The 22,329-nt window shown below is 44.3% G+C and overlaps 2 protein-coding genes across 2 annotated transcripts; one reads left to right on the top strand and one right to left on the bottom strand.

Moving 5' to 3' along the window:
* Positions 1-310: 310 nt before the first annotated feature.
* LOC311134853 (uncharacterized protein) lies at positions 311-13,763 on the bottom strand (the record flags this gene model as incomplete). The annotated part of the gene is made up of 9 exons (XM_084168630.1): positions 13,625-13,763; positions 13,325-13,386; positions 8,293-8,354; positions 7,479-7,721; positions 7,216-7,286; positions 1,940-2,077; positions 1,475-1,689; positions 1,148-1,186; positions 311-315 (listed from the first exon to the last, which is right to left on the bottom strand). Coding segments are annotated over exons 2-9 (774 nt in total). The 5' UTR covers positions 13,326-13,386; positions 13,625-13,763.
* A 448-nt stretch (positions 13,764-14,211) lies between these two features.
* On the top strand, positions 14,212-20,051 carry LOC311134894 (YY1-associated factor 2-like). Its single transcript, XM_084168660.1, has 4 exons — positions 14,212-14,334; positions 14,629-14,754; positions 17,415-17,567; positions 18,277-20,051. The coding sequence occupies exons 1-4, from the start codon at positions 14,309-14,311 to the stop codon at positions 18,518-18,520; spliced, it is 549 nt and encodes a 182-aa protein (XP_084024786.1). The 5' UTR covers positions 14,212-14,308; the 3' UTR covers positions 18,521-20,051.
* Positions 20,052-22,329: the final 2,278 nt, after the last annotated feature.

Genomic DNA, 22,329 nt, shown 5'->3' with positions numbered 1-22,329 from the left:
TAAAAAATGATATAACGGTGCTCTGTGGGATGTTCAATGTTTGGATATTTTTTTATAACCCAACGCTGATCTGTACTTCTCCAGAACTTTGTCCCTGACCTGTTTGGAGAGCTCCTTGGTCTTCATGGTGCTGCTAGCTTGGTGGTGCCCCTTGCTTAGTGGTGTTTCAGAATCTGGGGCCTTTCAGAACGTGTGTATATATACACACTGAGATCATGTGAAAGTGAAAAATTTATGCACTCAGTAACTGTAAGTCGCTCTGGATAAGAGCGTCTGCTAAATGACTAAAATGTTAAATGTAATGTGACACTTACGCTGCACACAGGTGGACATTATTTAACTAATTATGCCACTTCTGAAGGTAATTGGTTGCACCAGATCTTATTTTGGGGCTTCATAGCAAAGGGGGTGAATACATATGCACGCACCACTTTTCCGTTATTTATTTTTTAGAATCTTTTGAAAAACAGGTTATTTTTTTCATTTCACTTCACCAATTTGGACTATTTTCTGTATGTCCATTACATGAAATCCAAATAAAAATCAATTGAAATTACAGGTTGTAATGCAACAAAATAGGAAAAACGCCAAGGGGGATGAATACTTTTGCAAGGCACTGTATCCACCGAAAAAAATGTGTCCTAGTCTTTTTATTAGATTCAGTGATGGAATTATTTTGTAGCACAAAAGAGAGTTACTATATAATGGTATGCATGCCCCACTCCACTCACAAGGGAAGGTAATGTGAGTGAGTGCTGGCTTGATCTTGAAGACATCTGCTAGCTCAGTGTTGATGCTACTCTCACACCAGCCAAAGTTCAGTCCTTGAATCAAAAGCCTTCGAGAAAAATGTGTATGTGTAATTAAAATCGTTAACATGTTCCAGCACCTCTCTTTAATAGACACCTCCACTGAAAACAGATGCTCCTGTCAGAGAGCGGTGCTACATTTCAGCTTTTACATCACTTCAAACCAAGGTGCCAAAGTTGTAAGTCGCTCTGGATAAGAGCGTCTGCTAAGTGATTAAAATGTAATGTAAATGTAAAGTGTTCCTTTATGGATAGGCCTACATGTAGCAAAACACTTTTTGAGGAATATGTTGGATCATTGAATTGGCTAGGCTGTTCAATGTGTAATGTAGACTTACCAGGTTCTCTGTTCTGGCTGTGAGGCTCTTCGTTATACCCTGGAGGGGCGAGAGAGAAAAAAGGTCCCCAAAATGACTGGCAGCAGTTACAAACACAAAAGGTTCCAATATCCAATGCATTGCTTCATGTCAAGTGGTATGCTAGTATGGACACTGGTACAGAGCCAGACTAAAGTGATAGATTTAAAACTGATATTGTTGATAATTGACGGCTGAACTAAACCGCTCTGTAGTTAAACCAAAAGGAAACTCCCATCCCCTATGGGCCCTGGTCAAACGTAGTGCACTACAGGGAATAATAGGGAGACATTTGGGATGCAGACTTACTCTTCTGCTGGCTCTGCTGGTAGGAGAAGCTCTTCTGGTCCCTGTCTGGGGAGTAGCTCCTTCTGTTGGTGTTGGACCCGGAGTGCATGAGAACAGGGCCTGGTGGGATATCCATCCTGATGGGAGAGCGATCCCGTACGGTTGTGTAAGTGTCCCCGGCTGGGCCTACAGGGTAGGGCCCCGGGCCCCTTCGCCTAAGACCCTCAGGGTCCTCTCTGATAAGACAATCAGAGAGAGAGAGAGAAGGGGATTCAAGGGCCCATCCATTCAACTATAGAACTAAAGCCAATGTCTCTACATGAGCACTTGGATTCTAAATCCCTCTAAGTGTAGAGTGAAAGAACGAAACACTGAAGTTGCTGGACAAAATAAGTTGTGGCTTGTATCTTAAAAAACAGTAAAACTGAAAGCCAACATTTGAGTAGTTCTATTGAGTAGTTTTGGCACTAGAAGGAACAGGCCTACCCTCGGTCCAAGTACATGAGGGCCTGCATCAGATTGGAGTCCACTCTATCGGGGTTAGCTGCCGGAGACATGGTCCTTGAGAGAGGAGCTATCCCTTGAACTCCGCTGCTGAGGTGGGAGTCCGCTCTGCTGCTTATTCTAAAATGACAGAAGAAAATACCTCAATCAAATATTATCAAAGTAAATACTTTAACATACACTATATTTGAAGAAAATACTGTCCTACCTTTAAAACCAACTAGTTATAGTCCAAAGATTAGCCTAGATGAATCGATGTATTGACCTTCTCTAATAGATTCAGATCCACCCATCCCTAATAACTACCCTCTAAAAGGCCTTATGAAGTTTTGAAAACCCTTTGTAAAGACTGAATGTTAACTCTGAGGCAGAGCTCATCATAAGACCTGTTAGCCCTAAATAACAATCTAATAGCATCCACGCAAGGACAAACATCTAAAACCACTTCTTCCAAACTGTGCCCTTGAACATGTGCGTGACCGGTCAGCAGCAGTCTTCTTCCTAGAACGTCTGCGGGGGACCTTTGTCTTCCAGGCTATGGGCTCCTCCTCAACCTCTTCCTCCTGCTCCTTGACTTCTTCCAATGCAGGCTAGAACTTGTTTATCAGGTACTTGGCTGCTTCTTCTCCAAACAATCCCTGTGGGCTGACCGGGGCATTCAGAAGGGCCAACTTCTCCCAGTTTGGCAGCTCGATCAGCGAGAGCCAAAGATTCCGCTGTGCTCCCATAGCACGTCCCAGGTCCTCGGTCACCCAGGAGCAATTGATTGCCAACTCTGTGGCCTTGATGATCTCAATAGCTGTATCCTTGTCAATCGGTTTGGTGGCATGCTCTGCCAAGACCTTGGCGTTGTAGGCTTGCAGCAGGTTTGCCGTGTTGAGTGCGCAGCTAGCCTGGCCACAAGCAAGATAAGCCTTCTCCAGAAGCTGTTCAGTGATCTTGTCATCCAAGTTGGGGAGTGTAGGTGTGGACCTCCGCCCAGGAGGGGGAAAGGGATGACGCCACACGGGGAAAAGGCAGTGTATCCCTTCTCTGCCTCCCGGTCCATGGCCAAACAGGCATTGTTTGCCTTTGCAAAAACCCTTCACTTGCGTGGGACTGGTACCTGGGCGATCCGAGGACTTGTTTCATGGACGTCAATGAAGAAGGGGAGAGGACGCCGTAGTTGCTTTTGCTGTGACGCTTCAAGGTCAACACCGTCCTTTCTGGTTGGGACAGTGTAACTATACGAAATATAAGATGTCAAATAAATTATATCCAGCTCAGGGCTCCAGCTATGCATTTGGTTTGCTAACTTGCTAGCTAAGTGGCTAGATGTCAAGATCAAGCTTCTTGGTTACAGCAGACATTCAATCCCCTCATGGATCAAGATTCATGTTGCCTAAATTGTTTTGTGCATAACCCAAAGTTCTATTTGGAAAATAAGTTATATTTTGGAGGTAAACAGCGCCTCTTGTGTTCACTTCCGGTAATACCATATACCCCAGGTATGGCACAGAAACGGTATGAAAATCTGGATACCGCCCCAACTCTAGAGGGGCCATCCACGAATCCAACGGCACCTGGTTTTCATGACCCCTGCCTGAACTTAGAGGGCCACGTCACAAACAAAATGTCCTCCAGCTTTTACGACCCCCAGGCCCGTTTGAAGTAGCCAAGGCTCAACCTGCCATTTGCCAAATAAAGTTAATTACCACCGTTGCAGTGAGCGATCCCCCTAACCTCACCTCTCTTTCCATAACAAAGCTATGAAAAAGTAATTCTATGGACACTATACTTGGAAAAAATGTCAGCTTTAGAAGGAAAAAGTGATTTTTTAAAATATTTGTTATACTATATCTATCTTCAAAGCAGTTCTTCCAACTTAGGAAGATGTTCTCTAAACGCATGTTACATCCTTGCGGACCAGGGAGAAGAAAACATGCTGATCTGAAAGAAAGGCACAGCCCCACCTGCAATAAGAGCTCCAATATCTCTTTCAGGTCCAAAAAGAGAGAACTGCACAATACCAGGGTGGGAAAAGGAGGCCCTGGCTGACTGAGCTAGGAAGCAGAAGGAGATCTGAGAGAGATTTCTGCGTTCCAAATGGCACCCTATTCCCCATATAGTGCACTACTTTTGACCAAAAGTATTGCACTATATAGGTTGCCATCTGGGACTCAGCCTCTCTCTATTAAAAAGGTCATGCTGGTAAAGCCCCAATCCATTACACCGAAATCATTAGACAAACAAATAAAAAATTTAAATGACCTCATTTTGAAAACTAATAATATATAAACCCAATACCAATGTAATTGGCTTCTTTAGTCAAACGGCAGCCGATCCCTCCCATCGCTTTCATCATCTTACTGAATGCAATCAGCCACATGCACAAATATAACATGACTGCAATTATGGGTTGAGGTCTAATTACAAAGACAGGTTTACAAAAAACCATTAGAGCAGCGTGCAGCAAGGTTTGTCTGAGGTGACTTTGAAAGTTCAAAGGGAGAGTAGTTGACTCCTAACCAGTTGCACTTCTGGCACTTAACAAGGCTCCCCATTTTCCCTCATTATCTGCTATTCATCACGAGGTCAAGAGCTCCACAAAGGAGCAGATTGATTAATCCACCGCCTGCCTCAGTTGCCAAGGCCCCCCCTGCAGTGTTCACCCCACACACACACACACACACTCTCTGCATGTTAGTGGGGGACCCTGTGACTGAGGACCATGAAGCAGCCCCTAGACCCAGTACCCTGTCTTTAATTGTGTTAGGGAGAGGTAGTGGGGTGGTGGTGTGGCCTTGCTGTTCATCTTCAGTCTGGCCACCTCAGTCTCCACATGGCCGGTTGATGAGACACCTCCGGCCAGGAGAGAGCCCCTCCAAAGACTTCCTGGCCGCTGCTTCCTGTGGGCTGCACTGCAGGGGTGACTCCTCCCGCCAACCTACTGACCACACTAATAGTGGAAAACCAGACCCAGATGCCTGCCTGCCGCCGTGTCAACACCACACCAGGAGTCTTCTATAGCCTCCACTGCCTACAAGTCTCCTACAAGCATTGCCTACAAGCCAAGGAAGCAGTTATGATTATTATCATCATTCTAAACCAAAAAGACCGAACTTGGAGATTCGAATTGTCAACTAAACATTTTGCATTTACAATCTCTAAATACTATTTTTAGCCAATTATTTTGTGCATTTCTGCAATAGGGCACCGACGGGCCGTGCCGCTCTTTTCGTGGTTGTGGCTCCGGGACTGACACGGCCACTCATTTTTAGCATGCATTTCAATAACATGCTGATTTTCGTGGTTCCAAACGTTGAATAGATGCAAACACCTCTGGGGTGAACCATTAATTCAAAAGATTACGTTTGGAACCACCTCGCCTTACAAAAACTGATATATGGGAAAAAAAAATGTCAATGGTAGACTGTGTACATACTGGAGTTAAGAGGCAAACAAACTACTCATCCCATACAGCATTGCGGTCTGTGTCGTCCAGTCACAGAGCAGATGCAAGTCACGTGATCTTGGGCCGGTGGCTGATGGATCGCTGGTTCGGGTCCCCGTTTTTGACCTTGTGGGAGATCTGTCGACGTGCCCTTGAGCAGGCGTTGACCCTGGTTGCTTCTGTGTGTCTCTCTGGATGGGAGTCTGTTAGTAGACTAATATGATGTAGTTGTTGAGCGGCTCCACTGCAAGTATATTGTACGTTTTAAATATTCAATAAAAAATGTTTTAACATAATAATACAATTAGAAAAGTCACATGATCTGTTGGCAAGCACATGATGCCGCTCCACAGCTGCTGTATCGTCCAATCACGGGGGAGATGCAAGTGACCTGCTCTGTTGGCGAACACGCATGTGTTCACTCGCGGATCACGTGACTTGTATCTGCTCTGTGATTGGACGATACAGACCTCAAGGCTCATGGTTAGTGTCGTTTTTTTGGGGGTGCTCTTTGCACCAGAAACTGACGGTAAAAACTACTTCTCAACACAGAGGTTAAAACATTCCTAACCGATGGGTACTACATCAACATACGAATTGTCTTGCAATCTTGGGAGAAAATAGAATGTCTACGTTGCGCAGTAATATCGCTAATATTTATTATCACAACGGGTGATTGCATTGAGAATGAACTTCCTGGAACTTCTCGTCGGTGCCCTATACACCGGTAGGGTGGGTCATATAATTGGTGCTAACGGAATTGGAATCTGGCCCACTAATAGAGCTTGCTCTCACCCCCCCAGCACAGCAGACAGCACATGTACACTGTGCATAGATTCTGTGGAGAGCCAAGAGCATGGTGGTGGTTGTTTAGCTAGAGGGGGGGGGGGGGGGGGGGGGGGGGGTTTAGCCTTGCTGGCTGGCTCAGTCAGTAGAGCCCTTTGTCCTTGTCTGGAGCCTGGTGTGACTCCACTTTAGGCGGAGTGAAAGGGAGGGGTTGGTCTTGGCCTGTGAACTGTTGCCACTCTGTTTTGGGCCAGTGCTACACGGCTGTCTTGGCAGCACTGTGGCAGAGCAGAGCCACTGGCTTTAGCTGTGCTCTGTGTGGGGTCGCGCTACAAGCCCCTCAAGGCGAGGAGTATAGTGGCTGATAAGTGGAATACGTTATGAAACGAGAGCCACCAGCCTCCTCTCAGTCGTTCCCTCACAATAGCTCACAGAGATAAGTTGGCAAATTCACTTCAGTCCCTCTTCATTGCGATTGTGTGATATAAGTCAAGTGTGGTATATCTCGAGTGGGGATTTCAGTCTAAGTTTTTCCTGAGAGGGGTACTAATTCCTACTGAGACGTAATAATTAAAAGTCCAGAATTCAAGGTTTTGATTAATGCCATATGTTATATAACCAAAGTTATGGATTACACAAAGATACATACATGATTTGAAAAATTCTCCTCAGATCCCTCAAATCAACACAAAACCTCAAACCATTCAGAAAGGGGCTTGAGAAAGACAAGACTCTGCTGCCACCTGGTGGTTCATAGTATAATAATTTAATAATAACAATAAATGCCATTTAGCAGAAGCTTTTATCCAAAGAGACTTACAGTAACGGGTGCATAACACCACAACCCTGTTTTATACAAGCTGATATACAGCATCAGTACACTACACTTGTCACCGAATCGTTATAAATATGGTAAGGAGCAATACAAGGCACCGGTCTCCATCACACATTTTCATAAAAACACAGCAGGCTTGCCACCTTACTATCACTTCATATAGGCGTTGGCCTAATTAGTAACAGGAGGGGACCCCTGGTTTACCTCATCTCTCCTTGACGCCCCATCAGAGAATCATCTCTGGATCCCCTGTAGTATGGACCTCTGTAATCCTCCTGCACAGAAAAATACCAATAGCTATATTAGAGATAGAAAAGAGTAGAGCAGGTATTGACTTGGTAAAATACACAGTGGTATTCAGCTAAAACCTTTCGCATCACTAATCCGTTTTCTTATGACACCAAAATTAGAAAATGACAAGTATTTGGGCCTAAATCTTAGATTGGCCATAATAAAGCTTCACCCACCTGTCGGGGTGGTGGGGAATTCCTCACTCGGATGCTTCCTATGGGTCTACTGTCACCATGGTATCCTCGAACACTTCCTGTGTGAATGCTGTCGCTACGGTATCCTCTGTGGTCATCATCATGGTAACTTCGAATGCCTCTATACTGATTGGTTTCATATTCAAATTCTCTGTCATAGTCTTGCGCCGGTCTTGTCACAGCAGTCCTCCTCTCAACATCATTCATAACTCTCGGGTATGTTACCTAAAAAATAAGCATTACGACAATGATTAGTTCAATAAATAAAAAACAAGAGTGCAGGACGGTATCCAGATTTTCATACCGTTTCTGTACCATACCAGGGTATACGGTATTACCAGAATGTGCACACAAGGGGTGCCATCTCAACAATCCAGGAGGGGATTGAATATCTGCTGTAACCAATAAGCTTGATCTTGACATCTAGCCACTTAGCTAGCAAACCAAATGCATAGTTGGAGCCCTGAGTTGGATATAACTTATTTGACACAGATTTCTTATAGTTATTTTTCACTTATAGATATAAGCAGTGGCGTAGCACGTAACCCGCAGCAACCTCAAGGTGGGGGTGCCCCCAACCCCCAGAAAGAAAGAAAATATGTATATTTTAAATGGTATTGAAAATCATACCGTCTGTATTTCGAAATACCCTGGTATATGGTATAAACTGCTACGCAAGAAATAACCTAGATAAATTGTACATCTCTTTGATAATTCCCTCAAGGATGGTCTAAGGCCTAATAACACTGAAGTGAAGACAATACTTACGCCAAAAGTACTTTGTACAGTCACTTACCGCACTCTCTGAGAAGTGCTCGCCATAGGCCTCTCTGATTCTACTTTTCCTTCGCCTGGGCACTGCAAGGGACAACAAGCATACAATCACAGCCGACTGCGAGCTAGGGACAATAATGAACCCAAAAGGCCACAGACTCAAATTTGTTAATTATCCACTGCTTGTATGTATACAAGTAGCTGTTGTTTCACACAAGTGTGTTGTACATTAATGGGGCGTATGTCGGGAGTTCTTGGAAGTTCAGCGTTCCCGGCTGGAAAAGTGGAAAATGTTGTTACCCAAGTTGTGATGTTTCACTACTGACCTTTCACCTTTTCAACCAAAAGGTACATCTGAAAGGGCCAATACGCAGTTGAAACAATAACAAAACGTTCACCCCACCACTGTTTAGATAAAAAGCTGGGAAATGTAACCACTCAAATTCATATAGACAGAGCTATGGATACAAGGTCTAACTGAAAATGATAGCCTCAAAACATGGTTTAAACTATACAGGGTTTTTGTTTACATTTATGATGTTTACAAACATTGGAGTAAAGCAAGCTTATGTTTTGGGTTCTGATTAGGTCTTCACAACCCACCTGTACCCGAATACCCGAGACCCGATCTAAATCATGTCTAAATCATGTCAGGGGTCTGGAACTGATCTGATAGGATAGTCACAGGTCTCAGGTGTGTGTAATTTGAACTGACTTGTCCGGAAGGACCCGTACAGATCCGAATGCGACTGCTTCAGTAGAGAGAGAAATTGTATCATTTATGCTGCTACTCTTGCTTTTCACAGGTGGTGCGTGTAGCTTGTTGTTGGCCAATCATACAGTCATAGAGCGATACACTACATGACCAAAAGTATGTGGATACCTGCTCGTCCAGCATCTCATTCCAAAATCATGGGCATTAATATTGAGTTGGTCCCCCCCTTTGCTGCTATAACAACCTCCACTCTTCTGGGAATGCTTTCCACTAGATGTTAGAACATTGCTGCAGGGACTTGCTTCCATTCAGCCACAAGAGCATTAGTGAAGTCGGGCACTGATGTTGGGCGATTAGGCCTGGCTCGCAGTCAGTGTTCCAATTCATCCCAAAGGTGTTCGATGGGATTGAGGTCAGGGCTCTGTGCAGGCCAGTCAAGTTCTTCCACACTGATCTCGACAAACCATTTATGTATGGACCTCGCTTTGTGCACGGGGGCATTGTCATGCTGAAACAGGAAAGGGCCTTCCCCAAACTGTTGCCACAAAGTTGGAAGCACAAAATCATCTAGAATGTCATTGTATGCTGTAGCGTTAAGGTTTCCCATCACTGCAACGAAGGGGCCTAGCCCGAACCATGAAAAACAACCCCAGATCATTATTCCTCCTCCACCAAACTTTACAGTTGGCACTATGCATTGGGGCAGGTAGCGTTCTCCTGGCAACCGCCAACCCCAGATTTGTCCGTTGGACTGCCAGATGGTGAAGCGTGATTCATCACTCCAGAGAACGTGTTTCCAATGCTCCAGAGTCCAATGGCGGCGGAGCTTTACACCACTCCAGCCGACACTTGGCATTGCACATGGTGATCTTACGCTTGTGTGCGGCTGCTCGGCCATGGAAACCCATTTCACGAAGCTCCTGACGAACAGTTATTGAGCTGATGTTGCTTCCAGAGACTCGGTAATCAGTGTTGCAACCGAGGACAGACGATTTTTAAGGGCTACGCGCTTCAGCACTCGATGTTCCCGTTCTGTGAGCTTGTGTGGCCTATCCCTTTGCGGCTGCGCCGTTGTTGCTCCTAGACGTTTCCACTACACAATAACAGCACTTACAGTTGACCGGTGAGGGTAGGCAACAACACATCCGCCAGGCTGACCCTCAACACGGGGGGCCCCACAGGGATGCGTGCTTCATCCCCTCCTGTACTCCCTGTTCACTCAAGACCGCGTGGCCACGCTCAACTCCAACACCATCATTAAGTTTGCCGACGAAACAACAGTGGTAGGCCTGATCACCGTCGATGATGAGACAGCCTATAGGGAGGAAGTCAGAGACCAGGCAGTGTGGTGCCAGGATAACAACCTCTCCCACAACGTGCTCTTCTCTGTGTCACGGAGGCTCTCCGCACTGCTAAAGCTAACTCTCTCTCCTCTGCTCTTATCCTTCTAGACCTATCTGCTGCCTTTGATACTGTGAACCATCAGATCCTCCTCTCCACCCTCTCCGAGTTGGGCATCTCCGGCGCTGCTCACTCTTGGATTGCGTCCTACCTGACAGGTCACTCCTACCAGGAGGCGTGGCGAGAATCTGTCTCCGCACCACGTGCTCTCATCACTGGTGTCCCCCAGGGCTCAGTTCTAGGCCCTATCCTATTCTCTCTATACACAAAGTCACTTGGCTCTGTCATATCCTCACATGGTCTCTCCTATCATTGCTATGCAGACGACACACAATTCATTTTCTCCTCTCCCCCCCTTCTGATAACCAGGTGGCGAATCGCATCTCTGAATGTCTGGCAGACATATCAGTGTGGATGTCGGATCACCACCTCAAGCTGAACCTCGGCAAGACGGAGCTGCTCTTCCTCCCGGGGAAGGACTGCCCGCTCCATGATCTCGCCATCACGGTTGACAACTCCATTGTGTCCTCCTCCCAGAGTGTAAAGAACCTTGGCGTGACCCTGGACAACACCCTGTCGTTCTCCACTAACATCAAAGCGGTGACCCGATCCTGCAGGTTCATGCTCTACAACATTAGCAGAGTATAACCCTACCTTACACAGAAAGCGGCACAGGTCCTAATCCAGGCACTTGTCATCTCCCGTCTGGATTACTGCAACTCGCTGTTGGCTGGGCTCCCTGCCTGTGCCATTAAACCCCTACAACTTATCCAGAATGCTGCAGCCCGTCTGGTGTTCAACCTTCCCAAGTTCTCTCATGTCACCCCGCTCCTCCACACACTCCACTGGCTTCCAGTTGAAGCTCGCATCTACTACAAAACCATGGTGCTTGCCTACGGAGCTGTGAGGGGAACGGCACCTCCTTACCTTCAGGCTCTGATCAGACCCTACACCCAAACGAGGGCACTACGTTCATCCACCTCTGGCCTGCTAGCCCCCCTACCTCTACGGAAGCACAGTTCCCGCTCAGCCCAGTCAAAGCTATTCGCTGCTCTGGCACCCCAATGGTGGAACAAGCTCCCCCACGAGGCCAGGACAGCGGAGTCACTGACCACCTTCCGGAGACACTTGAAACCCTACCTCTTTAAGGAATACCTGGAATAGTATAACAGTAATCATTCTACCCCTCCCCCCCATAAAAAAAAAGGGTGGTTGTCCCACTGGCTATCCTAAGTTGAATGCATCAATTTGTAAGTCACTCTGGATAAGAGCGTCTGCTAAATGACTTAAATTTAAAGTTAAATGTAAGACAAAGGAGCTGGTCGTGGACTACAGGATAAGGAGGGCCGAGCACGCCCCCATTCACATCGACGGAGCTGTAGTGGAGCGGGTCGAGAGCTTCAAGTTCCTCGGTGTCCACATCACTAACAAACTATTATGGTCCAAACACACCAAGACAATCGTGAAGAGGGCACGACAACGCCTTCCCCCCTCAGTTAATCAAATGGCTACCTGGACTATTGCATTGACCACCTTTTTTACCCTGCTACTACTCGCTGTTTATCATCTATGCATAGTCACTTTACCCCTACCTACATGTACATATTACCTCAATATTACATTTTACCTCGACTAACCTGTACCCCTGCACACATTGACTCGGTACCCCCTGTATATAGCCTCATTATTGTTATTTTATTGCTTTACTTTTTATTGTATTTTCTATTCATTTAAAAGGCTTAAGGGCTTGTTAAGTAAGCATTAAATAAAATTAGGTAAGATTTGATTTGAAGCTTTCCTTGCCAGTAGCTATAAGCTAGCTGATGTTAGCCGTGAGGGCTTTAGGAAATATTTTTTATAACTAACCCAAGATAGACCACAGCCTGTCATTTCCAATGGGAGCAAATTAAGCATGGTGGGCAGAACAAGCAAAGAGGTGCAGGGGGCGACATTAACGATGGCCCGCTGTCCTGAGGCCAGTAAAAACATGTTAGACCAGTGGATCTCATCAGTCACTGGCCCGACCGGGCAAGTAACTTCCCAGCGCATTTTGACGTTCCAGTTCGACATTTACCTGCTCTGTTGCAGTCTGTCATTGTAAGATATTCAAGACTACACACAGAAAAGTCATCTATTTGTGTTTGAGCAATAGGATTGGCCATTCATTCAACCACTCCCCCAGCAACTCACTATATCGCCTAGACGCGTTAGCTAGTCTGGTAAGCTCGCTTTGCAGTGTTAGCTAGCCTGGTTTCGAAGTCTCGTTGGACCACATCACCGGTCAAATTAGAAGCACAAAATTCACATAGAAATGTAAGTTATAGATCTGTCATTCTCATTGAAAGCAAGTCTAAGATGTGGTAGATATGTTCTATATGAGCTATTTCTATGTTTCCTGTTCTCAGTTTTTGCATCTTTTACTTTTGGTTTTGTACACCAGCTTCAAACAGCTGAAAATACCATATTTTTGGTTATGGAAAATATATTTCACAGCGGTTTAGATGGTAGAATGATTATCTACACAATGACTGCTTGTTCTGTCATAAACTGAAATTATGCAAACTATTAGAATTTTAGCAACCAGGAAATGGTTTCTGCATATTGCACCTTTAAGCACGAGACTGAGGTCATGCTGAGGTATTATCAAGTCAGCTAAAATCTGGTTGAAGAATTGGTCCGACTTCAAATGCACTTAAACACAATCATGTCAGACTTACGACTTTCCAGTTTTCCACGAGCACATGCATGCCCCATTTGACAGTAACTGTGCAGTTAGTACAGGCAGTGTGTGAACTAACTAAACGTCACTTATGTACTCTGGCAAAAAGAGAGAGATGGCAAATCAAACCATGAAAGTAGGTTTCAGTATAGCTGTCCCTTCATATTGTACACACCGATTGTCCAGTTACTGTAGTGGAGTTGTAGCTAGCTAACTTACTTATAGTTGTTGAAGGGCTCCTCAAGAGGGGGATGTGGTGTGGGACTGGGAGGATGTAAAACCTGCAAATATATAGCAATTGAATTGTCTATGCAGTATTTATACAAATGTCATCGATATTCAAAAATGGATGATTCATAATGTTGATGCATGAACATCGCAAGTCAATTGCAATGATGTCGCTTCAAACAATGTTGTATAGCTAGCTAACTTACTAGCTAACGTTAGCTAACAAACATATGCTAGCCACTGCTAGCTAGCTTGCACTGAAGCTGTTGTTGCTATGAAAAATGAACTTACCGACTGAAAGTGTTCTGTGTATTAGTTTTAAAGGTAGGCTTGCATTTTTTTTTGCGATAAAACAGTAGATATTATTTAACCTTTCTGCACTTGCAACTTTCGACAACAAACGCCACCAAAATTCTAACTCTTCGTCGTCGGTTTTTGATTGGTGGAATGCAGTATGTTACGATGAGTATCCCGCCACCTACCGTTCTGGAATGGTAACGTTTGGACCTTTGACTGCACTATATGATGCAACACAAGACCATTTATGCTATGTATGCAGGTATCACATACACATCCATAAGTGTTCTTCTATTCTAAAATGGAATCAGATATACTTAGGAAAAGGCTAAGGGGGAATTCTGCCTCACATTTCCATGAGAACGTATATGTACCTGCCTTATGTGCAAATTCACTGCATCTAGATGCAAAATACAAATTGTGGAACAATGTTATGACAGAAAACTAGGTGGAAGGTCCTTCATGATATGAATGTATATCCTATTCATCTCAATGGTATTCTCCTCCACTGTCCTCTATGCTCCTGCGTGTGCCTTGAGAGTGATTGGATAGACTTTACCACGTGATCATCATCCCTCCACTCGACTGAAGTTATCACGACAACTGAGAGAGCGGCTTTGGTAATTTCCCCGTCAAATTAACCCATATTGAGCTCAAACAATATATAGGTTTTATACGATGGGAGACAAGAAGAGCCCCACAAGGTAAAAAAAAAAAATACATATTTATCTTGAAAAATTGCCTAAAAATGTGATGAACACTTGTAAACAGAGTGCGCGACCAATGGATGCGTAGCCCCGCTAGCTAGCTACATTGTAGCTTCATGGCGGCGGGTTGGCTCTTTTATGGGCGAATCTGATCATACGGCTCAAATAAGAGTAGTTTGTGTTCTTGTTTTTTTATTTAAAAAAAGTATTCACACATTCATGAATATGTTAACTTAAATGGCTATACTGACAGTGTTGGGCCCCATCTCTGTGTGCGTGTTTTCTTTGAAGGCCGAAGCGGCAACCCAAGCCCTCTTCCGACGATGGATACTGGGACTGTAGCGTCTGTACGTTCAGGAACACCGCCGAAGCTTTCAAGTGCATGATGTGCGATGTCAGAAAGGGAACGTCAACACGGTAAGAAAATCGAAGAAATGTTGTCCTGGCAGTTTCAGACTATTGATACAGGCAGTGATTACTATGAGCTGTAACTGTATCAAGCAGGCTGCTGAACCTACAACAGAGGACTCCTAAATCATTGTAATATGGTAGCCCAAATTCAAGCGGTTAGTTTGAATGAGACACTTCTAATTTGGGGACATTATTTGCCAGATTCTATGGTCCAGTTAGTCTGGCAAATTGTCAATTATATACACTACCAGTCAAAAGTTTGGACACACTTACTTATTCAAGGGTTTTTCTTTATTTTTACATTGTAGAATAATAGTGATGACATCAAAACTATGAAATAACACATGGAATCATGTAGTAACCAAAAAAGTGTTAAACAAATCAAAATATATTTTATATCTGAGATACTTCAATAGCCACCATTTGCCTTGATGAAAGCATTGCACACTCTTGGCATTCTCTCAACCAGCTTCATGAGGTAGTCACCTGGAATGCATTTCAATTAACAGGTGTGCCTTCTTAAAAGTTAATTTGTGAAATGTATTTCCTTCTTAATGCGTTTGTTGAGCCAATCAGTTGTGACAAGGTAGGGGGGGTATACAGAAGATAGCCCTAGTTGGTAAAAGACCAAGTCCATATTATGGCAAGAACAGCTCAAATAAGCAAAGCGAAACGACAGTCCATCATTACTTTAAAACATGTAGGTCAGTCAATACAGAACATTAAGAACTTTGAAAGTTTTCTTGAAAGTTTCTTGAAGTGCAGTCGCAAAAACCATCAAGCTCTATGATGAAACTGGCTCTCATGAGGAACGCCACAGGAATGGAAGACCCAGAGTTACCTCTGCTGCAGAGGATAAGTTCATTAGAGTTACCAGCCTCGGAAATTGCAGCCCAAATAAATGCTTCACAGAGTTCAAGTCACAGACACATCTCAACTTCAACTGTTCAGAGGGGACTGTGAATCAGGCCTTCATGGTCAAATTGCTGTAAAGAAACCACTACTAAAGGACACCAATAAGAAGAAGAGACCTGCTTGGGACAAGAAACACGAGCAATGGACATTAGACCGGTGGAAATGTGTCCTTTGGTCTGGAGTCCAAATTGGAGATTTTTGGTTCCAACCGCTGTGTCTTTTTGAGACGTGGGGTGGGTGAACGGATTGATCTCTGCATGTGTATTTCCCACCGTAAAGCATGGAGGAGGAGGTGTTATGGTGTGGGGGTGCTTTGCTGGTGACACTGTCTGTGATTTATTTAGAATTCAAGGGATGATCTCCGCATGTTCCCACCGTAAAGCATGGAGGAGGAGGTGTTATTTTTACGTTTACATTTACATAATTTAGCAGACGCTCTTATCCAGAGCGACTTACAGTTAGTGAGTGCATACATTTTTTTATACTGGCCCCCCGTGGGAATCGAACCCACAATCCTGGCAATGCAAGTGCCATGCTCTACCAACTGAGCTACAGGAGTGTTATGGTGTGGGGGTGCTTTGCTGGGGACACTGTCTGTGATTTATTTAGAATTCAAGGCACATTTAACCAGCATGGCTACCACAGCATTCTGCAGCGATACGCCATCCCATCTGGTTTGGGCTTAGTGGGACTATCATTTGTTTTTCAACAGGACAATGACCCAACACACCTCCAGGTTGTGTAAGGGCTATTTGACCAAGAAGGAGAGTGATGGAGTGCTGCAACAGATGATCTGGCCTCCACTGTATATCTTTTTTCAATAAAGGAATAAAACTAACATTTCATTTTTGGGGTGCAGAATTGATCAGGAACATTTTCCAGGGAAAGTAGTCAGTTGTCAACAGGTCAGGTGTGTGCAGTACTGGACCTCGTAAGATGATGTTCCTGTGCAGTATTTGTCCGTGTGCAGTATTTGTCAGTGTGCAGTGTGTTTCCTCATGGTAGTCTACCTTACCATACAATACATCATACAATAGGAATCTAGCAAAAGAGGACCCCTGTATATTTTCAGTGTGCATATATATATATATGCAGTGAATAATGCATATATGTATAAATACAATTGTATTTGTCACACGCCGAATACAACGGATGTAGACTTTACCAAGTAATACTTGCTTATAAGCCCTTCCCAACGATGCAGTGAAAAATAAGAAAACATGAAAAATACAATTAGTAACACAGAATAAAATACACAAGAAGAAAGCTATATACAGGGAGTACCAGTACCATATCACTGTGCAGGGTAGCCAGCAGATTCCGTTACGCTTGTTTACGCTGAGCTGCACTGGGGTTGGAACGCAATCATGGTTACATTAAGACACCGTGGAGCCGGCGCGAGATATGGGTCTGAAAACGTAGCTCAATGCAAGGATGGGATATGCCACTGTACTCCAAGTGTTACCTTTTTCCACACTGATACATCGAAGATTGAAATACTGCTAGTTTTCCGGGAAAACTGCCCTTTTCGTCCCCATACTAGCTAGCAGTAGCCACAGCAGCAATTATGGATTGGCGTGTCGTGTTGAACAACAAAAGAGCAGATTGTCTGACACTACCATTGCTGCGGCGTAAACAAGCGTAACGGTATGGTCGGAATCTGCTGGCTATGTGCAGGTGTACAAGGTAGATATCTACATAAAGGCAGGGTAAATAATAATATTATAATCACACTTGTTTCTGTTTTTTAGGAAGCCTCGCCCTGTCTCCCAACTGGTCGCCCAGCAAGTCACTCCACAGTTTGCTTCACCCACACAACCCAAAAAAGAGAAGAAGGAGAAATCGGAGAAAGAGAAGAGTGAAAAGGAACCAACACTGAAAAAGAACAGCCACAAGAAGATGAGGTAAGGAGGAACCTATGTTTGAACAACATATTCACAAAGATACTATAAATGTTGAAGAATATTTCAATCGTCTTATTTTAGTGCGATGATTTACATGATTATTACATTTTATCAAAATCATTTACAGGTTTCAATCGACCCCTCCCTGTTAGTACCCTAACTAGCCATACTATTGACTCCTCCTCCTCTTAGTACCCTAACTAGCCATACTATTGACTCCTCCTCCTCCTCTTAGTACCCTAACTAGCCATACTATTGACTCCTCCTCCTCCTCTTAGTACCCTAACTAGCCATACTATTGACTCCTCCTCCTCCTCTTAGTACCCTAACTAGCCATACTATTGACTCCTCCTCCTCTTAGTACCCTAACTAGCCATACTATTGACGACGACTCCTCCTCTTAGTACCCTAACTCGCCATACTATTGACTCCTCCTCCTCCTCTTAGTACCCTAACTAGCCATACTATTGACGACTCCTCCTCCTCTTAGTACCCTAACTCGCCATACTATTGACGACTCCTCCTCCTCTTAGTACCCTAACTCGCCATACTATTGACTCCTCCTCCTCCTCTTAGTACCCTAACTAGCCATACTATTGACTCCTCCTCCTCTTAGTACCCTAACTAGCCATACTATTGACTCCTTCTCCAGTTCTTCTAATGACCATATATCCATCTATACCCCTCTCTGTCTCTGTTACCCTCCCAGGCCCAGGTTAAAAAACGTGGACCGGAGCAGTGCCCAGCACCTGGAGGTTACGGTGGGCGACCTGACGGTCATAATCACAGACTTTAAGGAGAAAACCAAGCCCGCCTCCACTCCTTCCAGTGCTGCCTCGGCAGACCAGCACAGCCAGAGCGGCAACACTAGTTCTGACAACACTGAAAGGGGGGTGTCACGGTCGTCCTCACCTCGGGGGGAGGGCTCGTTGGTTAACGGAGAGACTCACTAACCCTCCTCCCTCCCCCATTTCCTCCCTCCTCACCCAACTTAGTCTCATGGAACAAGACAAGTGTGTCTCTGAATATTGCATACAAATCTGGCATGCAAGATTACACCCAACGCTACAACCCCATGTCTGGTACCCCTCACCCCAACCCAATATCTCAACAAACTTTTGCCTAAGTACCACCAGTTCAAATTGGGTTGGATACTACACTGCATTCCCCTGATGAGCAAGTATAATGACTGGGCTTTTGGTGCTGGGAGGACGCTGTGTATCATCAACGTATTGGTTTCAGCCAAGATCTGGGTTGTGTTCAGTGGGCACCAAACAGAAGAAAATGGATGGAAACTAGAACGGGGGGGATACCTGGACCTGTCCAATAAGAAACGCTCATATTCGTTTTCTTTTGCACAACGTTTTAAAACGTTTTGTTATGTTGTGCCCTAATGAAAACAACCTTGGCCTGAGTGAACTGAACTGAAGTTGTAACGGTCTTGATGGTGTTGGTCCTCTGTAGCTCAGTTGGTAGAGCATGGCACTTGCAAGGCCAGGATACCGCCCATACGTAAAAATGTATGCACGCATGACTGTAAGTCGCTTAGGATAAAAGCGTCTGCTAAATGGCATATATTATTATATATATATATTATATATTAGTGTTGAATGAACCCTGGATGCACAGCTGAATAATACCATGTGATGTACTTACAACACCTCAGTGTTATAGTGTCATCACTCATCAGTGGTTGGCTTCTATCTCTCTCAACAATGTGGACGATTGCAGAGTAAACAAGTGTTTTAGCTACAGAGGAATACGAATATGCATTATGAGTAGGGTTGCAAAATTCCGGTAACTTTCCCAAAATCCACAGGTTTTCCACTAATCACGGTTGTAACATTCCCGGAATCAAGAGGGAATGAGTAGGAAATTCAGGATTACTGCAACCGAGATTTCCGGAAAACCTGGGAATTTTGGGGAAATTACCAGAATTTTGCAACAACCCTAATTATGAGGTGAAATATGAAGCAAGTGGTCTACCTCTTGATTGTAAAAGATGAATTTTGTTAGCAGCAGATAGTTTGCACCTGCTGGCATATGGTGTGCATTGATTCATGAGAAGATATTGGTCCAATTTCCCAGACACAGATTAAGCTTAATCCTGGACTAAAAATCACTTTTAATGGAGTATCTTCATTGAACATGCTTCTTAGTCCAAGGCTAAGCTTAATTTGTGTCGCGGAAACTGTCCCATTGTTTTATAAAGCATTATTTCAGCTAACATTTTACTGCACATGTTACTGAAATCATATCACTGTTTTATGTTACTGGTTATAGCCAGCCATGTTGTATGTACGTCAATGAGAATCTCAATTATTGTGTTACAGTCTAATAATAATGTTTGAGTAAAAATTATGAAACTATTGTTAAGGAAGTTAGCTTCTCTTCCAGAATTTTGTAGAGTCAAGCATGTTGTCATCAACAGTTGATATTGTAAAATATTATGAAAAACAATTAAATTGATAGATTTATCAGTCAGACTGAGTATCCTCAATTCTTGTTCAGAGTGAGCCTCGCAAGCCGCCTGATCTCTCGACCTTACATGAATGGTTAGCTACCACAGAATGATAGCGCAAGGATAATCAGTCTGGTAATTACGAGGCTATTGCAGATGGGTCCTCACCATATCCTTCTATGCTCCTCACACAGGAGACTGTCATTTGGGAAATGCATTGACAGCAGTCATTTTTGTATAACCCATCTACAAAAAGGATCTAAATTTAACCTTTGCGTAATACCCTAATCAAATCAAAATGTGTCACATGCGCCGAATACAACAGGTAACAAGAAAATGACCTAACAGTTGCAACGCTTAAACCACCCCAAAAAATTCACAAGAAACTAGCTCCCTGGTATACACTTGTGAAGGTGGTAAATTACCTTTTAATGGCGTCAGACCAAGGCTCTGTGTCTGTCCTCATGCTCCTAGACCTCTGTAACGCTTTCGACACCATCATTAAGGACACTTGCTCTGACATAGACTGACCAGGTAAATCCAGGTGAAAGCTACGATCCCTTTTTGATGTCACTTGTTAAATCCACTTCAATCAGTTTAGATGAAAGGGAGGAGACAGTTTAAAAAAAGATTTTTAAGCTTTGAGACATGGATTGTGTGTGTGCCATTCAGAGTGTGAATGGGCAAGACAAAATATTTAAGTGCCTTTGAACGGGGTATGGTAGTAGGTGCACCGGTTTGTGTAAAAAACTGCAACGCTGCTGGGTTTTTCATGCTCAACAGTTTCCCGTGTGTATCAAGAATGGTCCACCACCCAAAGGACATCCAGCCAACTTGACACAACTGTGGGAAGCATTGTAGTCAACGTGGGCCAGCATCCCTGTGGAACGCTTTCAACACCTTGTAGAGTCCATGCCCCAACGAACTGAGGATGTTCTGAAGGGGTTCCTAATGTTTGATATACTCAGTGTATACTACCTCTTGGTGATGTCATTCGGAAACACAATGTAAACTTTCACTGCTATGCAGACAACACACAGCTATACATTTCGATGAAACATGGCGAAGCCCCAAAATTGCCTACCCAGAAGCCTGTGTTTCTGACATAAGGAAGTGGATGGCGGCAAAAGTTTACTTTTAAACTTAGACAAAACAGAGATGCTAGTTCTAGGTCCCAAGAAACAAATCTGCTGTCGGATCTGACAATGAATTTCGATGGTTGTACAGTCTTCTAAAATAAAACTCTGAATGACCTCTGCGTTACTCTGGACCCTGATCTCTCTTTTGACAAACATATAAGGTAGGTTGAGTCACTGACATGATCTTCCTGTCTGCTTTTGCACCCCCTCGGGCTTGTGCGGTGGGGAGATCTTCGTGGGCTATACTCGGCCTTGTCTCAGGGTAGTAAGTTAGTGGTCTGTTGATATCCCTTTGGTGGTGTGGGGGCTGTGCTTTGGCAAAGTGGGTGCGGTTATATCTTGCCTAGTTGGCCCTGTCCGAGGGTAACTTTGGACGGGGCCACAGTGTCCCCCGATCCCGCGTCGCAGTCTCCAGTATCTATGCTGCAATAGTCTATGTGCCGGGGGGCCTACGGTCAGTCTGTTCTATCTCATGTGAATCTCCTGTCTTATCTGGTGTCCTGTGTGATCTTAGGTATGCTCCCTCTAATTTTCCCATCTCTCTCTCTCTCCCCTTCCGGAGGACCTGAGCCCTAGGACCACGCCTCAGGATTACCTGGCCTGACGACTCTTGGTTGTCCCCGTCCGGAGTCCACCTGGTCGTGCTGCTGATCTGGTCGTGCTACATCGACAGATTTTTCACCTAGTCGGCTCGGGGATTAGAACCAACAACCTTTCGGTTACTGGCACAACGCTCTTAACCACTAAGCTACCTGCCGCCCCACTTAATAATGTTTACATATCTTGCATTACTCATCTCATACTATTCTACTGTATCTTAGTCCAATGCCGCTCTGACATCGTTCGTCCATATATGTATATATGTATTCTTAATTAAAATCAAATCAAATCAAATTTTATTGGTCACATGCGCCGAATACAACAGGTGCAGACATTACAGTGAAATGCTTACTTACAGCCCTTAACCAACAGTGCATTTATTTTAAACAAAAAAGTAAGAATAAAACAACAACAAAAAAGTGTTGAGAAAAAAAGAGCAGAAGTGAAATAAAGTGACAGTAGGGAGGCTATATATACAGTAAAATAAAGTGACAGTAGGGAGGCTATATATACAGGGGGGTACCGTTGCAGAGTCAATGTGCGGGGGCACCGGCTAGTTGAG

This window comes from Coregonus lavaretus (assembly GCF_964263955.1).
Source record: "Coregonus lavaretus genome assembly, chromosome: 9".
In the NCBI taxonomy this organism is placed as follows: domain Eukaryota; kingdom Metazoa; phylum Chordata; class Actinopteri; order Salmoniformes; family Salmonidae; genus Coregonus; species Coregonus lavaretus.
The sequence above is the reverse complement of the archived record's forward strand: the minus strand, read 5'-3'. Positions and strand labels throughout refer to the sequence as shown.

Excerpts from the sequence above, each read along its gene's own strand:
- LOC311134894 (XM_084168660.1), top strand. The coding sequence starts at position 14,309 with ATGGGAGACAAGAAGAGCCCCACAAG. Across the intron at positions 14,335-14,628 it reads GACAAGAAGAGCCCCACAAG|GCCGAAGCGGCAACCCAAGC; the intron begins GTAAAAAAAAAA and ends TTTTCTTTGAAG. Across the intron at positions 14,755-17,414 it reads AGAAAGGGAACGTCAACACG|GAAGCCTCGCCCTGTCTCCC; the intron begins GTAAGAAAATCG and ends TCTGTTTTTTAG.